General features: G+C 37.8%; 2 protein-coding genes across 3 annotated transcripts in view; both read left to right on the top strand.

Moving 5' to 3' along the window:
• The first annotated feature begins 314 nt into the window (after positions 1-314).
• LOC145786768 (uncharacterized) lies at positions 315-3482 on the top strand. 2 transcript variants are annotated; one of them, XM_082598507.1, is made up of 4 exons: positions 315-1211; positions 1460-1620; positions 1966-2032; positions 3117-3482. In XM_082598507.1, the coding sequence occupies exons 2-4, from the start codon at positions 1531-1533 to the stop codon at positions 3281-3283; spliced, it is 324 nt and encodes a 107-aa protein (XP_082454633.1). In that variant the 5' UTR covers positions 315-1211; positions 1460-1530; the 3' UTR covers positions 3284-3482. The 2 variants fall into 2 exon arrangements, with proteins under 2 accessions (XP_082454633.1, XP_082454638.1); XM_082598512.1 differs by lacking the exons at positions 315-1211; positions 1460-1620 and adding an exon at positions 1692-1825.
• A 7637-nt stretch (positions 3483-11119) lies between these two features.
• LOC145786740 (poly(U)-binding-splicing factor PUF60-like) overlaps positions 11120-18763 on the top strand; it is a 160853-nt gene continuing 153209 nt past the window's right edge. The window contains exon 1 of the mRNA XM_082598487.1: positions 11120-11219. The gene's annotated coding sequence lies outside the window, so the exon portion shown is untranslated. The remainder of the gene's footprint in view (positions 11220-18763) is intronic.

The raw sequence follows: 18763 nt of genomic DNA on the forward strand, positions 1-18763 counted from the left end.
ATAAAATAAATTCCTTTTAATTTTCACAGGTTCTAAATTAAAAAATAAATTTCATTTGATTTTTACAGGTTATAATTTCAAACTAAATTTTAAATTTAAATAAATTTTATTTGATTTTTACAGGTTTTAGAAAAATTAAATTTCATTTAGTTTGTTCAGGTTTCTACAGGTTATTTTATCCTTATGGCATTTTGCTTTATTGTGATGTCACAGGTGTTGTCATCAATTTGCTTGGTTTCAAGCTGAACATTCTAATTGAGGCTTTGTGGTAACGGAAGGAGGTAGCCCTTTGTAATTCTGAGGTTTTTTTTGCAGATTGGATTATGGTTATAATATTTAATATCTTTTCAGGAATTACAGGTTTAAAAGTTTTTTGTTTTGCAGATTAAATTACAGTTACAATATTTAATATCTCTTCAAGAATTACGGAGTTATTGTTTTTGCATGTTTTTCAGATATTTCTGATGATCCGTTAAAGGTGAAACAGGCTGTTAAGGATTCAGATAGTAATAACTAACTTATATTTGATTTAATTCGCTCTGCTTTGCTTTTTTGCTTAGCATTGAGCACTTTTTTGTAGTAGGCTATTAATAGTTTTTATTGTTTTTAATACAAAAACTATGTACAGTGTTTTGTTTTTAAATAAAATTAAGTAAAGTGTTCGCAGCAACGACAGTGTGGTATAGTTTTAAAATAGGAATCGACAACTGATGGGTTCAGAAATATAGGCTACATTGATTATTATTTGAACATGATATTAAAGTGATGATCATGAATGATGAAAAATGTAGTGAAGGAGATATGAAAATGGCCTTTCGTACTGTGCTGCAAACAATGCAAAATCTCATTTTGCTAAATGCTCACCCTCTGTAAAAAACATTGTATTTTGCTCTTATTGTATGTCCTTTTACCCATTCTAGTTGTGGAACAAGTTTAGATCTTCCAGTATAAAACGATTACGTGTTGCTTGCAATGATTCTTTTAGAATATTGCACAACTTGCCTCGTTGTGTCAGTGCCCGGGCCGTGAATATCAAGTAATGAATAATATTACAACGTTTGATGCTTTATTGAGGAAAAATATGGTTTGAACAATATTTATAGAAAAATCATATTATCTTAATGTTTATCGTAAATATATCCTCCATTTTTGGAGCGTTCTGCTGGGAGTTCCTTCCAAATGCCCACCTATTGGTGCACATCCCTGGAAAGGTAATTTAATACTGAATCCGATGCATGCAAAATTTAAGTAGCACGTGTTGAGATTATAGTTCTATTCGAAGATGTTTGAAGTGGTGTCTATTATGCAAAAATCGTATTATTTTAATGTTTATCGTAAAAATATCCTCCATTTTTGGAGCGTTCTGCTGGGAGTTCCTTCCAAATGCCCACCTATTGATGCACATCCCTGGAAAGGTAATTTAATACTGAATCTGATGCATGTAAAATTTACGTGGCAGGTGTTGCTGATTAAAGTTCTATTCGAAGATGTTTGAAGAGGTGTCTATTATGCAAAAATCGTATTATTTTAATGTTTATCGTAAATATATCCTCCATCTTTGAACCGTTCTCCTGGGAGTTCCTTCCAAATGCCCACCTATTGATGCACATCCCTGGAAAGGTAATTTAATACTGAATCTGATGCATGTAAAATTTACGTGGCAGGTGTTGCTGATTAAAGTTCTATTCGAAGATGTTTGAAGAGGTGTCTATTATGCAAAAATCGTATTATTTTAATGTTTATCGTAAATATATCCTCCATCTTTGAACCGTTCTCCTGGGAGTTTCTTCCAAATGCACACCTATTGGTGCACATCCCTGGAAAGGTAGTTTAATACTGAATCCGATGCATGTAAAATTTAAGCGGCACGTGTTGCAGATTAAAGTTTTATTCGAAGATGTTTGAAGTGGTGTCAATTATGCAAAAATCATATTATTTTAATGTTTATCGTATTATTTCCTCCAGCATCTTTCAACCGTTCTGCTGGGAGTTCCTTCCAAATGCACACCTATTGGAGCACATCCCTGGAAAGGTAATTTAATACTGAATCCGATGCATGTAAAATTTAAGTGGCACGTTTTGCGGGGTATTGTTTTATTTAAGGTTTTTCGAAGATATGTCAGGTCGCATTTTATGCCTCGCACTTATTCACGGATGACTTTTTTAGGCGGAAAGCGGAAAAACTATTCTGCCAGAATGACGGTGGTGTTTTAGTGGTGTATCGCGTTGCACAGCATTTTTGACAGCCTGTTGGCTATTTTTTGCTGAAATACAATGCTTGAAAGACGTTTTCAGAAGAGTAATTTTTCCCTGTCATAATGCATAAAGACGAAAGGATCCGGAAATTGTATGTTACAACTTTCCCACGAAGATAATTATTATGGTTTACCGCTGTGACCAGGGATGGAGGAACTATTTTAAAAGTAGGTGGGCCCAGAGGCGCAGCAGTCGAAGTCAATCCTACTTCTGGGGGGCTTCGCCCCCCAGACTCCCCATAACGTTGTTGCATTACTAATATTTGAAATCGTTTAAACCAGGAGTCGGCAACCTACGGCCGCCAAGAAAAGTCATCCGCCGCTCCTTTACAAATTATTATAATATGTGGCCAGGCCAGTGCTTTATTACAGTATAATCGAATGGAAGAACAAGTACTTTTCATTAATCATTTTAGTAGGCCCACGTCTTTGGTTTGCAGCGTTTCTGCTTGTACAAACAAATACGGTAACTCAACATAAAGCGCCATTATGATGCAAAACATATTATTTTTTTCCAAGTTAATGTGTCAAACAAGGAACGGCAAGGTTAATCTACTCAAAAATTATAGCTTTAAAACAGCAAATTTCTCTGTTACAAAGGAAAGGAAAACCAATGAATCAGAAAATTCTTCTGCTAGCTACAAGGTAGCACAAATCAATAGCAAAAGACAAGAAATCGTATAGTGATGGAGAATTTGGGAAAAGGTGTAAGATGGATGTTATTGAAAACATATGTCTAGAAAAAAAACAAAACTACTTTTCAGATATAGGCCTAAGTCTTTCAACAAGAATCGTAACTTAACGAAAAGAAGAGATATCGGAGAACGTAACATCTAGCAAAAAGTTATTGTATATCTACAGTTCTTGGTGCAAATATAGAATCTGCCACCCTGGTCAACATGACGTCACAAAACAAACGCAACTACTACATAAGGGGTGAAAAAAGGATGCTGAAAAACGGCGGAATGAAGGTGATAAAGCGGAATGGATATGGATTTTTTGACAATTTTACTGTGTTTTTACCATAAAAGCATTAAACCAACGTCGAGTGTTGAATATAACTAACTAGAATGACATAAAATTTACCAAATTGCATCAATTCAACTCAAACTTTACCCAATAAAACTTTAAAACAAAAATATGAAACGTTTGCAACTAAATGTGTTGTAGCTATGTAATTTCTGCTCGCATTTTAATTTTTACAATAAAAGTACCAATCTAACGCAACTACGAAGAGTATGTCTTGCTTTTTGCACGGAGAAAGTTTCAGATTTATATCTTATCTACAAAATGGGCAATCGTCGTTCAAACGTAGCCGCTGGGCGACACTTTTTTCCAATGCATTGTAAAGGCGCATCGATCCTTATTCAGTATACGCCACCCCCTGTTTGCTGTGATCGGTAAATAGTGCTTCCACTAAACTTACTGTAGTTTTCTCGTTTCTGCTCGGATTTTAACAATTTTGCCATCGTTGGAAAGTACTATTATATATCTACTCGAATCAATAAAATGCAACCTCAAAGTAAGAACTAGAGTTATCTTGTGATAACTTAAACTTCACCAACTTGTAACGATTCTCAGCAATTAAATTTTTACAACAAAATCACTAATCTCTTACAAATTGAAAGAGTATGTCTTGCTTTATTTACCTGAAAAGTTTCAGATTTATATCTCATCTACCAAACGAGCAATCGTCGTTCAAACGTAGCCGCTCGGCGACACTTTTTTCCAATGCATTGTAAAGGCGCATCGATCCTTATTCAGTATAAGCCACCCCTTGTTTGCAGTGATCGGTAAATAGTGCTTTTACTAAACTTGCTGTAGTTGTCTCGTTTCTGCTCGGATTTTAACAATTTTGCCATCGTTGGAAAGCAAGATCATACATCTACACGAATCAATTAAACAGTAGCACAAAATAAGTACTAACTTTATCTTGTGATTACTTAAACTTCACCAACTTGTAACGATTCTCAGCAACTTAATTTTTGCAATAAAATCATTAAATTTTTGCAAACTAAAAGAATATGTCTTGTTTTATGCACCTGGTAAGTTTCAGTTTTATATCTAACTATAAAACGGGCAATCGTCGTTCAAACGTAGCCGCTCGGCGACACTTTTTCCAATGCATTGTAAAGGCGAATCGATCCTTATTCAGTATCTACACGAATCAATTAAACAATTGCACAAAATAAGTACTAACTTTATCTTGTGATAACTTAAACTTCACCAACTTGTAACGATTCTGAGCAATTTAATTTTTGCAACAAAATCATTAAATTTTTGCAAACTATAATAATATGTCTTGCTTTATACACCTGGAAAGTTTCAGGTTTATATCCCATCTACCAAACGAGCAATCATCGTTCAAACTTAACCGCCCAGCGAAGCTTTTTTCCAATGCATTGTAAAGGCGAATCGATCCTTAGTCAGTATACGCCACCCCCTGTTTGCAGTGATCAGTAAATAGTGCTTCTACTAAACTTGCTGTAGTTTTCTCGTTTCTGCTTGGATTTTAACAATTTTGCCATGGTTGGAAAGCAAGATCATACATCTACAAGAATCAATTACATCAACAGTCTAACAAGTCTACATGTCTACATGTCTACAAGTCTACAACAATGTCTACTACAGTCTACAAGTCTACTACAATGTCTACAAGTCTACATGTCTAACAAGTCAACATGTCTACAAGAATCAATACATCTACAAGAATCAATTGTCGGCAGCCGTGGCCGAGTGGTTAGCGCGTTGGGCTCGCAGTCGAGAGCCTGCATGTTCGACTCCAGCTACCCGCACTTGCTGTTGTTTCTCTGGGCAAGAAACTTTACGATAATTGCCTCTACCTAGTGATCGATTTCGAGTAATGGGTAGTACCAAATTTAAGTCATAAGTAGAGTAGACAACCGGAAACAGTCATTGCCGTCGGCTGCAGCGTGGGTCAGGTGTACGTCGGAAGGCGTACACCGATGCATAGCGCTCAAGTCCGCTTTCCCGCAATGCAGGATAAAGATAAACAAACAAACAAACAAACAATCAATTGACTACAAATCCAAAACAAGTACCATCTTTTTCTTGAAAAAACTTAAACTTCACCAATTTGTACCGATTCTCAGCAATTTACTTTAAACAATCAAATTATTAAACTTTCGCAAATTGAAAGAGTATGTCTTGCTTTATGCACATGAAAAGTTTCAAGTTTATATGTTATCTACAAAACGGGCAATCGTCGTTCAAACGTAGCCGCTCGGCGACACTTTTTTCCAATGCATTCTAAAGGCGAATCGATCCTTATTCACTATTCAGTATACGCCACCCCCTGTTTGCTGTGATCAGTAAATAGTGCTTCAACTTAACTTTCTGTAGTATTCTTGTTTCTGCTCAGATTTTAACAATTTTGCCATTGTTGGAAAGTACGATTATATATCTACCCGAATCAATTAAATGCAAGCACAACGTAAGCATTAGATTTATCTTGTGATAACTTAAACTTCACCAATTTGTAACGATTCTGAGCAATTTAATTTTTGCAATAAAATTATTAAATTTTTGCAACCTAAAAGAATATGTCTTGCTTTATACACCTGGAAAGTTTCAGATTTATATCTTATTTATAAAACGGACAGTCGTCGTTCAAACGTAGCCGCTCGGCGACACTTTTTTCCAATGCATTGTAAAGGCGAATCGATCCTTATTCAGTATAAGCCACCCCCTGTTTGCTGTGATCGTTAAATAGTGCTTCTACTAAACTTGCTGTAGTTGTCTCTGCTCGGATTTTAACAATTTTGCCATGGTTGGAAAGTACTATTATATATCTACTCGAATCAATAAAATGCAACCTCAAAGTAAGCACTAAAGTTATCTTGTGATAACATAAACTTCACTAAATTGTAACGATTCTCAGCAATTAAATTTTTACAAGAAAATCACTAATCTCTTACAAATTGAAAGAGTATGTCTTGCTTTATTCACCTGAAAAGTTTCAGGTTTATATCTCAACTACCAAACGAGCAATCGTCGTTCAAACGTAGCCGTTCGGCGACACTTTTTTCCAATGCATTGTAAGAGCGAATCGATCCTTATTCAGTATAAGCCACCCCTTGTTTGCAGTGATCGGTAAATAGTGCTTCAACTAAACTTGCTGTAGTTTTCTTGTTTTACCTCGGATTTTAACAATTTTGCCATGGTTGGAAAGCAAGATCACACATCTACACGAATCAATTAACTACAAATTCAAAACAAGTACCATTTTTTGCTTGTGATAACTTAAACTTCTCCAACTTGTACCGATTCTCAGTAATTTACTTTAAACAATAAAATTATTAAACTTTTGCAAATTGAAAGTGTATGTCCTGCTTTATGCACATGAACAGTTTCAAGTTTATATCTTTTATATTTATATCTAGGGGAAGGGAAGGTAATTTGATACACTTTTAACATTTTTGCCTGTTAACTGAAAATTACGTGATACAAACTATTGATTTTAAGCTGAAATGAAAGTCTGATCCCTTACACACTTTTTAAAAACATTTTCACTTTTCTATTTTTGTTACTTTTTTTTTAATTGAAATTTTAAAAACGTCACTTAAATGTATCAATTTACCTTCCACGGAAGGTAAATTGATACACCCGGAAGGTAATTTGATACAGCAAAACTAATACAGAAATCCCCTTTGACAGCAAAGCAATAAATGAAAATTTAAAATGTGGTTGGCGTGCTTGGTTGCAAGGATAACTGTTGAGGCCTATGTGTGCGGCGAAGCTTCTGCAGCGGGATGGACATGGGAAGGATCATTGGCTGGAGTTCTTATTCAAGGGGGGTGCTTTGCGCTTTTCTCATTTTTTGAAAGCAGATAGCGTGTAGGCCTACGAAAGCCCATATAATATTTGTTTCCCAAAGTAGCAGGTCTTGTTAACGAAGAATAACTTATTTAAATCAACTAGATCAATAACAACATTTATTACAGTCACAAAAAGAATTTAATATAGCCTACTGTATCAATTTACCTTCTCCACATGTATCAATTTACCTTTTTCAAAAAAAGTTATAAAATTCTGATTTTTGTATGCTTGGATGCACATTGCAGAAAAAACGTGACATGCCCTTGAAGCCTTATCAATGAACTGTCAAATGAGTTAGGTTTCATCTTTCAGGAACTTTTCTTTAATTTTTCAGACAAAAATAATCATGAGTTAAAACTTTTACAAAAATACTCAAAAAACACACTTTTACAATTTTATGCCATAAAAGTACGAGTTAGCTGCATGGTGCAATTTTTGAAGGCATTAGTTTCACAGATCTTCCACCTAATGACAATATTTTTGACTAATATTTTTTGTGCATTTCTGTAGGAGGGGTGTATCAAATTACCTTCCGTATCAAATTGCCTTCCCTTCCTCTATAAGCACTATTTACCGATCACTGCAAACAGGGGGTGGCGTATACTGAATAAGGATCGATTCGCCTTTACAATGCATTGGAAAAAAGTGTCGCCGAGCGGCTACGTTTGAACGACGATTGCCCGTTTTGTAGATAAGATATAAACTTGAAACTTTTGCTTTGCTGCCGACACTTGAACTGGACATATTCTAACTTGATGTATGGTGTATTCTCTCGCCAATAAATCTTGCTATTCGACACTTCTGCATAGTAGCCTAATATGTTTTGTTAAAACAGTGCACAGAAACAAAAATGGATTCTAAGAGAAAGATTGTTGCACAAATGCCAGCATTCAATGAAGGCGAATTATTACCGCAGTAGGCTATGTTGATGTAAAACATTTCAAAAATGGATTGCAGTAGCTTGTAGCAAAAACCGTTTTCTTTTTTATGCAACCTTATCTTTAATTTGATCAAAGTATTGTGCTTTGGATAAGTCATTTTTAGGATTTTTACCAAAGGTAGAAAGGTTTTTACCAAGTAACTAATTGCAGTATGAGTTTGTTACACTGGTAAAATGTAAAGGTGAGTCCCATACATCGGGGAAGAGAAGATAAGGTTCTCATTATACTAAGCCTTCGGCACTAAGGAGAGTAGGATGGCCAGTTCCTTTCTCTCGGCTGCCTCTTTTTCAGCAACTACACCCATTCCATTTATCATACCCTGGGTTAAGGTGAGCAGTGTTTTTCAACAATCAGCTTGAGCTGGAAACAAACCAGGATTGCATGATTGGAAAGCGTGCACCTTATCTGCTGCATCATCCCACCGCGTTACAATGGTAGGTTGTAATAATAGAATATTACGTAGGTAACAATCAACATCCACAGTCCACACCGTATGTTTTTTTCTGCACAACAAGAAGCTTTGTTGGTGTTTTCACTTTATAGTCTTCAATGGATCTAATGCCATCTTCCACAGAAGTAAACCACTGCAACAATAAGGACAACTTTATTTGGATGCACCCAAATTCGTACCCTGAACAATTCGTACCCTGAAAAGATCGAGAGAAAAAATTAAAAAAAGCCGAAGTTGCTGATCGGAGTTTCCGCAAACAAACAAAAACTCTTCGGATCATTACTGGAAATTTTAAACTGCGATCAGCGACTTCGGCAAACTCTTAGGATCATTACCGGAAATTTTAAAATGTTTGCGGAAACTGCGGAAAAACAGAAACTGTGATCAGCATCTTCGGCTTTTTTTAATTTTTTCTCTCGATCTTTTTGGGGTACGAATTATTCAGGGTACGGATTAGGTTGCACCCCTTTATTCACTGGCAAGTGCTCTAACCACATGGCCAGGCCACGTAGGAGACAAACGGCTAAGTTTATTAAACTACAAACCAGATATCGGTAAGCATGTTTTATGTTAACATACATTACAGTCAACGGCAGGTCGCAGATAAAGCAGTCTGATAAGCCCGACACCTCTCCTAAGCATGTGCCTTTTCTAGGGCGGGAATATTCTAACACTGTAATGGAAGGCATCACCCTGCTGCAAACGAATGTAGAAGGCTTAACAACAGCCAAAATCTTGGTTTTTGTACGAACGACGATGAACCCAAAGAAAACATCGTATTCATTAATCAGCATTTCCAATCTTTGGTAGCAAACAATTGAAAATTATTTATTTTGCAACATTGTGTACAGAAAAATATGCATTTATGTTATACTTTAAAATCTAAGTGACCAACTGTGCCGTAAATATTATGTTGTAGATCTATGGTACCGATAAGTGACTAAATGCAAAAAGTATGATACTGGTAGGCTACCATGTTGTAGATCTATGGTACCGGTACAGTAAGTGACTAAATGCAAAAAGTATGATACTGGTAGGCTACCGGGACCACCCGTAAATATTATATTGTAGTTTAAAATCGGACTAACTAAATGTAAATAATAAACACATACAACAAACCTGATTTTGATTCATGATGCCTTTTGCAATAAAAACCCTGCACAGTGCAAGCTGATAAAGTGATTTTGTTTTTGCCCTTTGCAATGAAAGCTGATACAACGACTTTGTCTTTCGCGCTTCCCAACGTAACATCTGATTGGTTCGTGGTTTATTAGAAATCTGCCATTCACAACGTAGCACCTGATTGGTTCGTGCTGGATTGGATATCTGCATGTTAAAGTGCCTACCTGGCGGATTCTATACTTGCACCCAGTTCTTCACAATGGCAATAGATGAGAGCACAGACACGACAGATAAGCCTACAGCTGAGCTGGCAGTATTTGTGCGTGCAGTAAACAAAGATTTTGATATTTAAGAGTTTGTTCAGCTGATTCCTGTCAAGGATATTACTAGCCGATATTCTGAAGGGATTAGGCTACGTCAACGCCTTGAAATCATGCCTCTGAACAAGGGCGTCCGCAGGTTTTCGGTTAGGGGGGGTCAAGGTGGGTTCACTCTGCCCTTTCGGCCGGATGCAAAATTTTTTTGAAAATTTGACCATTACACCATCCAGACAATTTATCCTTTTTATCAGTGTTTACATTTTTACGGATTTTTACCAAAATTGGCCAGAGCAAAAATTATCAGAGTTATATAATCGTTTTATTGCATACGGTACTACTATCGTGCTCAAGTAAACCTTGCGTAAGGTGTAATATATGGATGCAACCTAGTTCGTACCCTGAACAGTTCGTACCCTGAAAAGATCGAGAGAAAAATTAAAAAAAGCGGAAGTCGCTGATCGCAGTTTCGGCAAACATTTTAAAATTTTCCCCCTGAAAAGATCGAGAGAAAGATAGCACAAAGCCGAAGTCGCTGATCGCAGTTTCCGCTAACCCTAACCGTAACCCTTACCCTAACGCTAACCCTCGTTCATCGCAGTTTCCGCAAACATTTTTCCGCAGTTTCCGCTAACTCTAACCATAGACTAATCTATGCTCTAACCCTAACATTCGCTGATCGCAGTTTTCGCAAACATTTTTCCGTAGTTTCCGCTAACCTTTACCCTAACCCTAACTTTAACCATAGAGTAATCTATGCTCTAACCCTCGCTGATCGCAGTTTCCGCAAACATTTTTCCGCCAATCGCAGTTTCTGCTTACCCTATTTTTAACAATCGAGTAATCTATGCTCTCTAACCCTAACCCTCGCTGATCGCAGTTTCCGCAAACATTTTTCCGGAGTTTCCGCTAACCGCAGTTTCCGCTAACCTTTACCCTAACTATAGAGTAATCTATGCTCTAACCCTAACCCTCGCTGATCGCAGTTTTCGTAAATATTTTTCCGCAGTTTCCGCTAACCCTAACCCTCGAGTTTGTTAATTTTGTTTGTGGAAACTCCGCTCAGCGAGTTCGGCTTTGTGGTATTAAACTGCGATCAGGGACTTCGGCTTTTTTTAATTTTTTTTCTCAATCTTTTCAGGGTACGAACTGTTTAGGGTACGAACTAGGTTGCACCCGTAATATATACATTTGGGGTAATAATGCACTTTGTTTTGTCATAACTGTGTGGTTTCCGCAGTGACCGACTGCTAGTAGCTAGTAGTTCCAAGAAGAGATACAGTAGTAAAAGAAGGTAAGAACAGAGAAAAATAAGCATTTCAATTACGCGATGGTATTTCGTATTTGGGAGTCTATAATCTTTAAAACCATACACAGAAAAAAGTTATGAGTTGTGATTATATCAACAGCAAATTTGAAAATTAGCGTCAAGTATTCAGAGCAAATACTGGTGGCACCAGTGAGGAATACTATCGTCGCTCCATTTACGTTCCTTACATAGACTCTAATCTAGTCTCTGAAAAGCCGCTTCTCAGAGACGAACATGCCGTCATTCATGTTATACCGACTGCATCCAGCGCACATGGAGAAAATTGACCGTTCAGACTACAAAGCCCTGGTCAAAACCATACACCAATTCTACAACTTTGACAATTTTCAGCAGGACACCACGTCGTGGTATGACATAACCATAAAAGGAAAATTTCCTCAGTCCGAAGACCAGGAAGAATTGCAATTTGTGGACTTGGTGAAAAATATGGAACTTTTTCCAGCTGTACGTCAAGCGATGATAACATTACTGACCCTCCCCGCCACTACTTGTACGGTAGAAAGAACATTCATCCCAATGAGGCGGGTCAAAACATGGCTCAGATCAACCATGTCTGACGACAGGCTATCCAAGCTGTGTATGATGAGTGTCCTCAGAAGCCGAATAACCTCGGACAAAAATTCGTTCATCCAAAGAGTCATCGAAAAATTCGGCAAAGACCCACGTCGACTTCACTTTTTATTCAAGAACTGATTAACTAAACCGGTGGCTGATTGTTCTTTTCTGTATGATTCAATGTTACGAACAGCTTCATTGAATTCACGAAATACGAGATGATTTTATCTGAAACTGTGAATTATCCTTCTTCAGATTTACGTGAGATAAAGCCAGTGCCCGCACTAGTAATGTGGTTCTGACAGAGTGACAGTACAGGAGCTCAAGTTGTCGAATTTTGCGATTACGGGTAGCTCGTAGGTATCTTCGTAAATTAATAGAGGAAGTGGGATACTCCCGAAGAAGGGTAATCATCACAATCGGAGAGCTTGACCAGCCAGCCATCACTCGTATCACCTTCACCCTTCCCTCCCCCTTTCAGAAAATTGCCTATTTTTGCATGTTCTCGCTTTTTCATTTTTCATCCAACAATTTTCCAGGGGGGGTCAGCTGACCCCATTTGCCCCTATGTGCGGACGCCCATGTCTGAATGTATCAAAACTGGTATTAATAGGCTACAGTCGCCAAGACCATGTAAAGTTTGGCTTTGGCCCGCTGTTAGAAAAAGTTTACCGACCCCTGGTTTACACATTCCGGTTTCATAATTGCTTTTCCTGCCAACAGGCAAAAATTTATATTTTTGGGCCGGATTTGGTCAAAAAAATTACAAAATTGTTAAATTGTTCTATAGCGCTTTACAAAATATGGCGATGTACATACAAATAAAAAGGCAATAATACACACACAGTTATAATGCCACCTGGGAGTAATAATATGCAGCATTATACAGTAGGCTATGTGCATATATAATGATATCACTGTTCTAACCATAGAGAGAATAGAAAATAAATAAATTGATTGGTAGATTGCTCCAGACCACCAGTCACACGCAACCACACCCACACGTGCTGCACATCAATAATGGACTCAACAGAAAATTTTAAAGATTGGATTTCATCATTGAGCTATCAAAGATAATAATCAAACTACTGTGTATCAAATAAGTGAAGACCTTTTTTTTGGAACTCCCTCTCTGATTTGCCGTTTTTGCTACCTTTTCAAAGAAATTTGGCGTTTAAAAGTGGGTGGGCCAGGCCCACCCAGGAAATAAAGTAGGTGGGCCCAGGCCCACGAGGCCCACGTGGTTCCTCCATCCCTGGCTGTGACCAAGTGTGCGCAACCGTTCGAGCGCGCAACCAATATTGTCGGCTGGAACCGCGCAGAAAAATCTAAGCAGACGCGAAGATCAAAGCAATAAAAAAATATTTCTGGCAACGCCGCTATTTCTGTCATGCATGAAAATAATAGGTAGCCACTTTAACAAGTCGAAATTCTGCCACTGAAATTGACTACAATGCAAGCGCCAACCAATCAGAAAGTGTTATAAGAGGCTACCGTCCAATTGTGACCCTTCTAGCACTCACCCAGAGAGTTAATGCTTGTTTTGAACTTTATTTGGTAATTACAGAAGAAAAAGAGCAATAGCAGTGGTGAGAATCGAACACGCGTCAATGAAATTATTACTTTCTATCCCTAACCCTAACCCCTAAGCCAACCAGCTGACAAAAAATCCATCACTTCATTTGCTTTCTATGATCTTCTTTTCGCCATTTTTTACGTCACTTGAACCGTAGCTTATGATTGGTTGGCGGTTTCATTCTAGTCAATTTCAGTGGCAGAATTTCGACTTGTTAAAGTGGCTACCAAAATAATATGATGTCAAATTTGCAAGTGTTGTGTGTGTGTGGGAAAGATTTTAATTTGCAGCTGTATCCTGTATTCAACATTATTTCGTTCAAAGCCACAGTTTTTATTTTGTTTGAAGGCAATCAAGCTGACTAAAGTTTTTTGTGTAGTAGGGTGGTCCTTAGTTGTACACGAAAAATTTTTTTTGGAAATTTGTTGGTCTGACCCTGCCAAAATGTTCCTTTTGGTTAAAAAACACCATGTGTAAAATTTCATTGATATTTATTAATGTTTAGAGGTGGCTCAATGGATTCGAAATTCCACCCAGATGAGGTATAGAATGCATAAGCAGTAAGCACTTCCATAGTTGCTCTAATGCTTTTTGCCCAACACTCACATGCCTAGATCCTGCCATGTGTTCCTTAACGGTTGGTATTAGCTGCTCAATGCTCATCAGAAGTGGTGTCATGATGAGCAATATCACTCATTGTTGCCCAGTAAGGCCTGCTTCAGTGTGTTAGGGATTTTTTTTGCGTTGGTCAGCAACAACTCTCAATGCAAACTGCAGTTGCTCTTCGTCCTTTGTGAGAGGGCCAGAGAAATCCTAAACGTAGGCAACGCCACGTTCAGCCTGGTCGTTGGTGACAGCCAATGTGCTAATGAAGCTTTTTGCAGCAATGAAGCTAGGCTGATCCTTCCACTGAGCTGCCGGATATTCAAGGAAACCAACCGAAAGACACAAGTTCACAGGCCTCGAAATTCACGGCGGACACCGCGGACATGTCCGCCATCACAGCATGTGATGTCCGCGGGAAGTACCTTCTAGATTGGTCATATTTGTCCGCCGAAAAAGAACTCAGGAACTAGCGATACAAATCGTCATTGCATAGCACGAACAATTATTGCGAGAATATAATTTCCCGCGCATTCTAGCGCGGTAATGCGCATCTAGAAAATGTTAATATTGTATCCCTTAGCTTCCGTTCAAGCAAGAAAACTTTCGATTTTTACGTTGCTTCAATGATGGATGACATTGAATCAGCGTAACAAAGGTGAATTCTTCGCTAAGAATCGATGGGAGTACCGTACTTTTACACTAATCACGCGCAACGTAGTTCAAGTCTTACGTCACAATGTCTGGCTTTGTTCGAGTAATATTGATGGCAAGGTTGGTTACAAAATTAGGTTACACAAGTAGGCTATTACAATAAGATGCAAAAAAAATTGTTAACTTTTGGTATTGCTGTAAGAAAGAAAAAACACAGGGAAAATTCTAAAAGTGAGAATGAGGGCGATGAACCTACTCGCTCTTTGACACTTTCGCTCACATGACACGCAAAAATAAACCTAAAGAAGCCTAGTGAAACTTTGCACAGCAGAAAATAGTCGGAATGGCCCGTTTCGGCGAGTCCGATTCGGCGAGTCCGATTCGACTAGTCCGATTCGGCGAGTTCCCTATTCGGCGAGAGCCTTTTTCGGCGAGTGCCCTATTCGGCGAGTTTTTGAAATTTTTAAAAGGAAATTATCGGGTACCGTAGCCTAATTACAATTGCCGTTTTTATGTCGCTTTAACGTCGCTAAACGTTGAAATCGTGCAGAAAGGAATAAAAATAAAATGTTTGAACTATTAAATTAAAATTCGTCATGTCAGTTCAGTTAGTTTTATTTCTGACCATCATATCAAAAACAAAAACAATAATTTCTCGACCTTTACACGTCAACATAGCAAAGGTCGAGAAAAAGGTAAAAGCGACAAAACGCGAAGTTAAAACGTGCTTGTGACCGAAGTAAGTTATTGAGTTGAAAGAAATTTGGCACGGTCGCAACACCTTCAGAAAAATTTAAGATATGAAGGGAAAATAAAACAAAGACAATGTTACAAAAAAAATCATGTTTATGTCTATAAGTTAGTACTTTTGAATAGTTAAAATGATTAGTTTGGATCAACAAATGTGTGACCTACAGCTTAGATTGAAAGGAAATTATCGGGTACCGTAGCCTAGTTATCCCGACCAGCAAAAATTTGTTCCAAGAACCCAGTTAGCCTAACAGTTCATTTTTACATTGTAGTAACAGAATAAAAAGGCTAACCAAATGTGTGGCCTATCGTTTTAACGTCGCTAAACGTTGAAATCGTGTAGAAAAGAAAACTTTGCTGACTAGGATACGTTGAAACTGAAAAACATTCACAGAAGCCCTACGATACGTTGCATTTTTAAGATAATGTATTCAGACGTTGAATCAATGTACAAATGAAATGTTATGCTAAATGGGTTCTTGGAACAATTCGAAAGGCTTCTGTGAATGTTTCTCAGCTTCAACGTATCCTAGTCAGCAAAGTTCTCTTTTCTACACGATTTCAACATTTAGCGACGTTAAAACGATGTAAAAACGGCAATTTTTGCTGGTCGGGATAACTGGGCTACGGCACCCGATAATTTCCTTTCAATCCAAGCTGTAGGCGGCCTACAGTAGGCCACACATTTGGTTAGCCTTTTTATTCTGTTACTACAATGTAAAAATGAACTGTTAGGCTAACTGGGTTCTTGGAACAAATCGAAAGGCTTCTGTGAATGTTTCTCAGTTTCAAAGTATCCTAGTCAGCAAAAGCTCCCTTTTCTACACGATTTCAACGTTTAGCGACGTTAACACGATAGGCCACACATTTGGTTAGCCTTTTCATTCTGTTACTACAATGTAAAAATGAACTGTGTTCTTGGAACAAATTTTTGCTGGTCGGGATAACTAGGCTACGGTACCCGATAATTTCCTTTCAATCCAAGCTGTAGGCCACACATTTGTTGATCCAAACTAATCATTTTAACTATTCAAAAGTACTAACTTATAGACATAAACAAAATTTATTTTATTTTTTTTTTTGTAACATTTTCTTTATTTTATTTTCCCTTCATATCTTAAATTTTTCTGAAGGTGTTGCGACCGTGCCAAATTTCTTTCCATAGGCGCCGACTTTTCAAAAAACCTTGGGGGGCGAGAAAGGTGATGACGTCATAACCATAACGCTATTTTACTCAATTAAAATAGTCTTTGATTAAGCTTAGTGTCTTGTTTATATTAACAAATAGGTCCCAAACCGAATTTATTAGAAGCGCTGCTTGAAAGGATTAGTTTTACGCATGCAGTACGCCTAGTCGTAAAAATTTTGATATTGTTAGCTCATAATTGGAACTGTTGGAAAACAAGCCGATTCATTTCCTTTTCGTACGAGTGAATAACAACGATCAAGACAGTGAAGTTATCGAAATAAAACGCAAAAAATGATGATCTCAAGCAGAGTGAAAACCCGCTATCAGTTTTATTAACCTCGTTTCGCTAATTACTTTCAAAGCGTTGACAACTGCGAAGTGTTTTCTCTTCTGTTTTTTATCGAAAGTCTTTATAGTCTTTTATTGAATACAGTAGGCTATACTCGAGTAAAGGTCGAGATGTTCGCAAGTGATTTTCACCTCAAAAAGACAAGTTCAACTAACACGGGACAAGATGTTGTCTCCAGCTCGGCAATTTTCAAAATGAACGCACTAAAAATCATTGTCGACGTAGATTACGGAGTGTGAAATCGCGTCGGCCTAAGTAAAACTTTTGAATACGTTTATTTGCAGTGATTCAAACTTAATTTTCAAATTCAATGATTTCTTGTCAATTCTAAACTTTATGCACTTGTTGAGCAATATGCAAAGCTCACGAGACAAAACAGAAAGAGGAGATCATTTTTTTATTTTTGCCTGTAGGATATAATCGTTCTTATTATAACGTAACATTCCATGATCGTTGAAGTCGATGTCAAACCTTAGCGGCCGCATAAAACAATGATGTCAGGTTAGCTAGGTGATAATAGCGGTAAGAGACGTCGTTAATGCAGGCAATATCTGCGACCAAGACCATTAAACACCTTTTCTTTTATCGGTTTTCGATTTAATTCTCACACATTGCGAAGAAAACAATGCGTTCTGTTGAATCATAATTGTCTCACAGCGGGAAGACCTCGTTGAAAATAGCGCGTCTAATTTAGCTGGTTTACTTAATATTGCAGTGAATAGTTACGTGACTATTCCAGCAGTGCAAGTTACTCTACCATCTACTTTGAAACTTCCATACCGTATGAGAAAGCCATGCGATCAGCTGCTGTTTTGCGGGCAAGAGCAACGTAGGTTTTTCTTGCTTTCGGCATTCTTTAAGTCCGTTTAAATTATCTAAATCTCTTTCACGAAGTGTTTTATCTTTGAAACACCACTTGTCATCACCATTTTTGTTGCCCTTCAACCATAAATTTACGGGGGGCGCCGCCCCCTGGAAGTCGGCGCGTATGTTTCTTTCAACTCAATAACTTACTTCGGTCACAAGCACGTTTCAACGTTCGTGTTTTGTCGCTTCTACCTTTTTCTACACCTTTGCTATGTTGACGTGTATTGTTTTTCATATGATGGTCAGAAATAAAAACAACTGAACTGACATGACGAATTTTAATTTAATAGTTTAAACATTTAATTTTTATTCCTTTCTGCACGATTTCAACGTTTAGCGACGTTAAAACGATGTAAAAACAGCAATTATAATTAGGCTACGGTATCCGATAATTTCCTTTCACAAATTTCAAAAACTCGCCGAATAGGGAACTCGCCGAAAAAGGCTCTCGCCGAATAGGGAACTCGCCGAATCGGACTAGTCGAATCGGACTCGCCGAATCGGACTCGCCGAATAGTAGCAGACCCGAAAATAGTAGAGTTAGTGTGGAAGTCTTCCGACTCGTGTCCAGAGCATTGTGACGCAAGAAGCCACACGACCTCATTCGGTGTATGTGAATCAGTTATGCGGCGTATTAAGCAGCTACACGGAGCTTTGATTCTTCAAGCGCACGTCGTTGGTCTGATGAAAGCTTTTCAGAGTGACTTCGCTGAAATTTTAAAAAGCTTTCCAAACCGTAGCTATAGTACTCAAATGGCGAAGAATTATCAAAACAAAGTGATTAAAGATGACGATCAACGTTAAAGCTGGTGTGTCCGCCGTGAGACTTAATTTGTCCGCCGAGATAGCTGCTCAGACCGGACACATTTGTCTGCCGTCAACAAAAACGAATTTCGAGGCTTGAGTTCATAAAAGAAAGTGTTCCTCATCGTAAAGTCGATTACAGTCTTCTCTTGAATGAGTTT

Source organism: Aplidium turbinatum, chromosome 2 (assembly GCF_918807975.1).
Source record: "Aplidium turbinatum chromosome 2, kaAplTurb1.1, whole genome shotgun sequence".
Classification (NCBI taxonomy): Eukaryota; Metazoa; Chordata; class Ascidiacea; order Aplousobranchia; family Polyclinidae; genus Aplidium; species Aplidium turbinatum.

Bases quoted from the DNA above. Each gene is read 5' to 3' on its own strand.
- LOC145786768 (XM_082598507.1), top strand. From the start codon at position 1,531: ATGTTTATCGTAAATATATCCTCCATCTTTGAACCGTTCTCCTGGGAG. The intron at 1,621-1,965 runs GTAATTTAATAC...TATTTCCTCCAG, and splicing joins TGATGCACATCCCTGGAAAG to CATCTTTCAACCGTTCTGCT. The intron at 2,033-3,116 runs GTAATTTAATAC...GTATATCTACAG, and splicing joins TGGAGCACATCCCTGGAAAG to TTCTTGGTGCAAATATAGAA.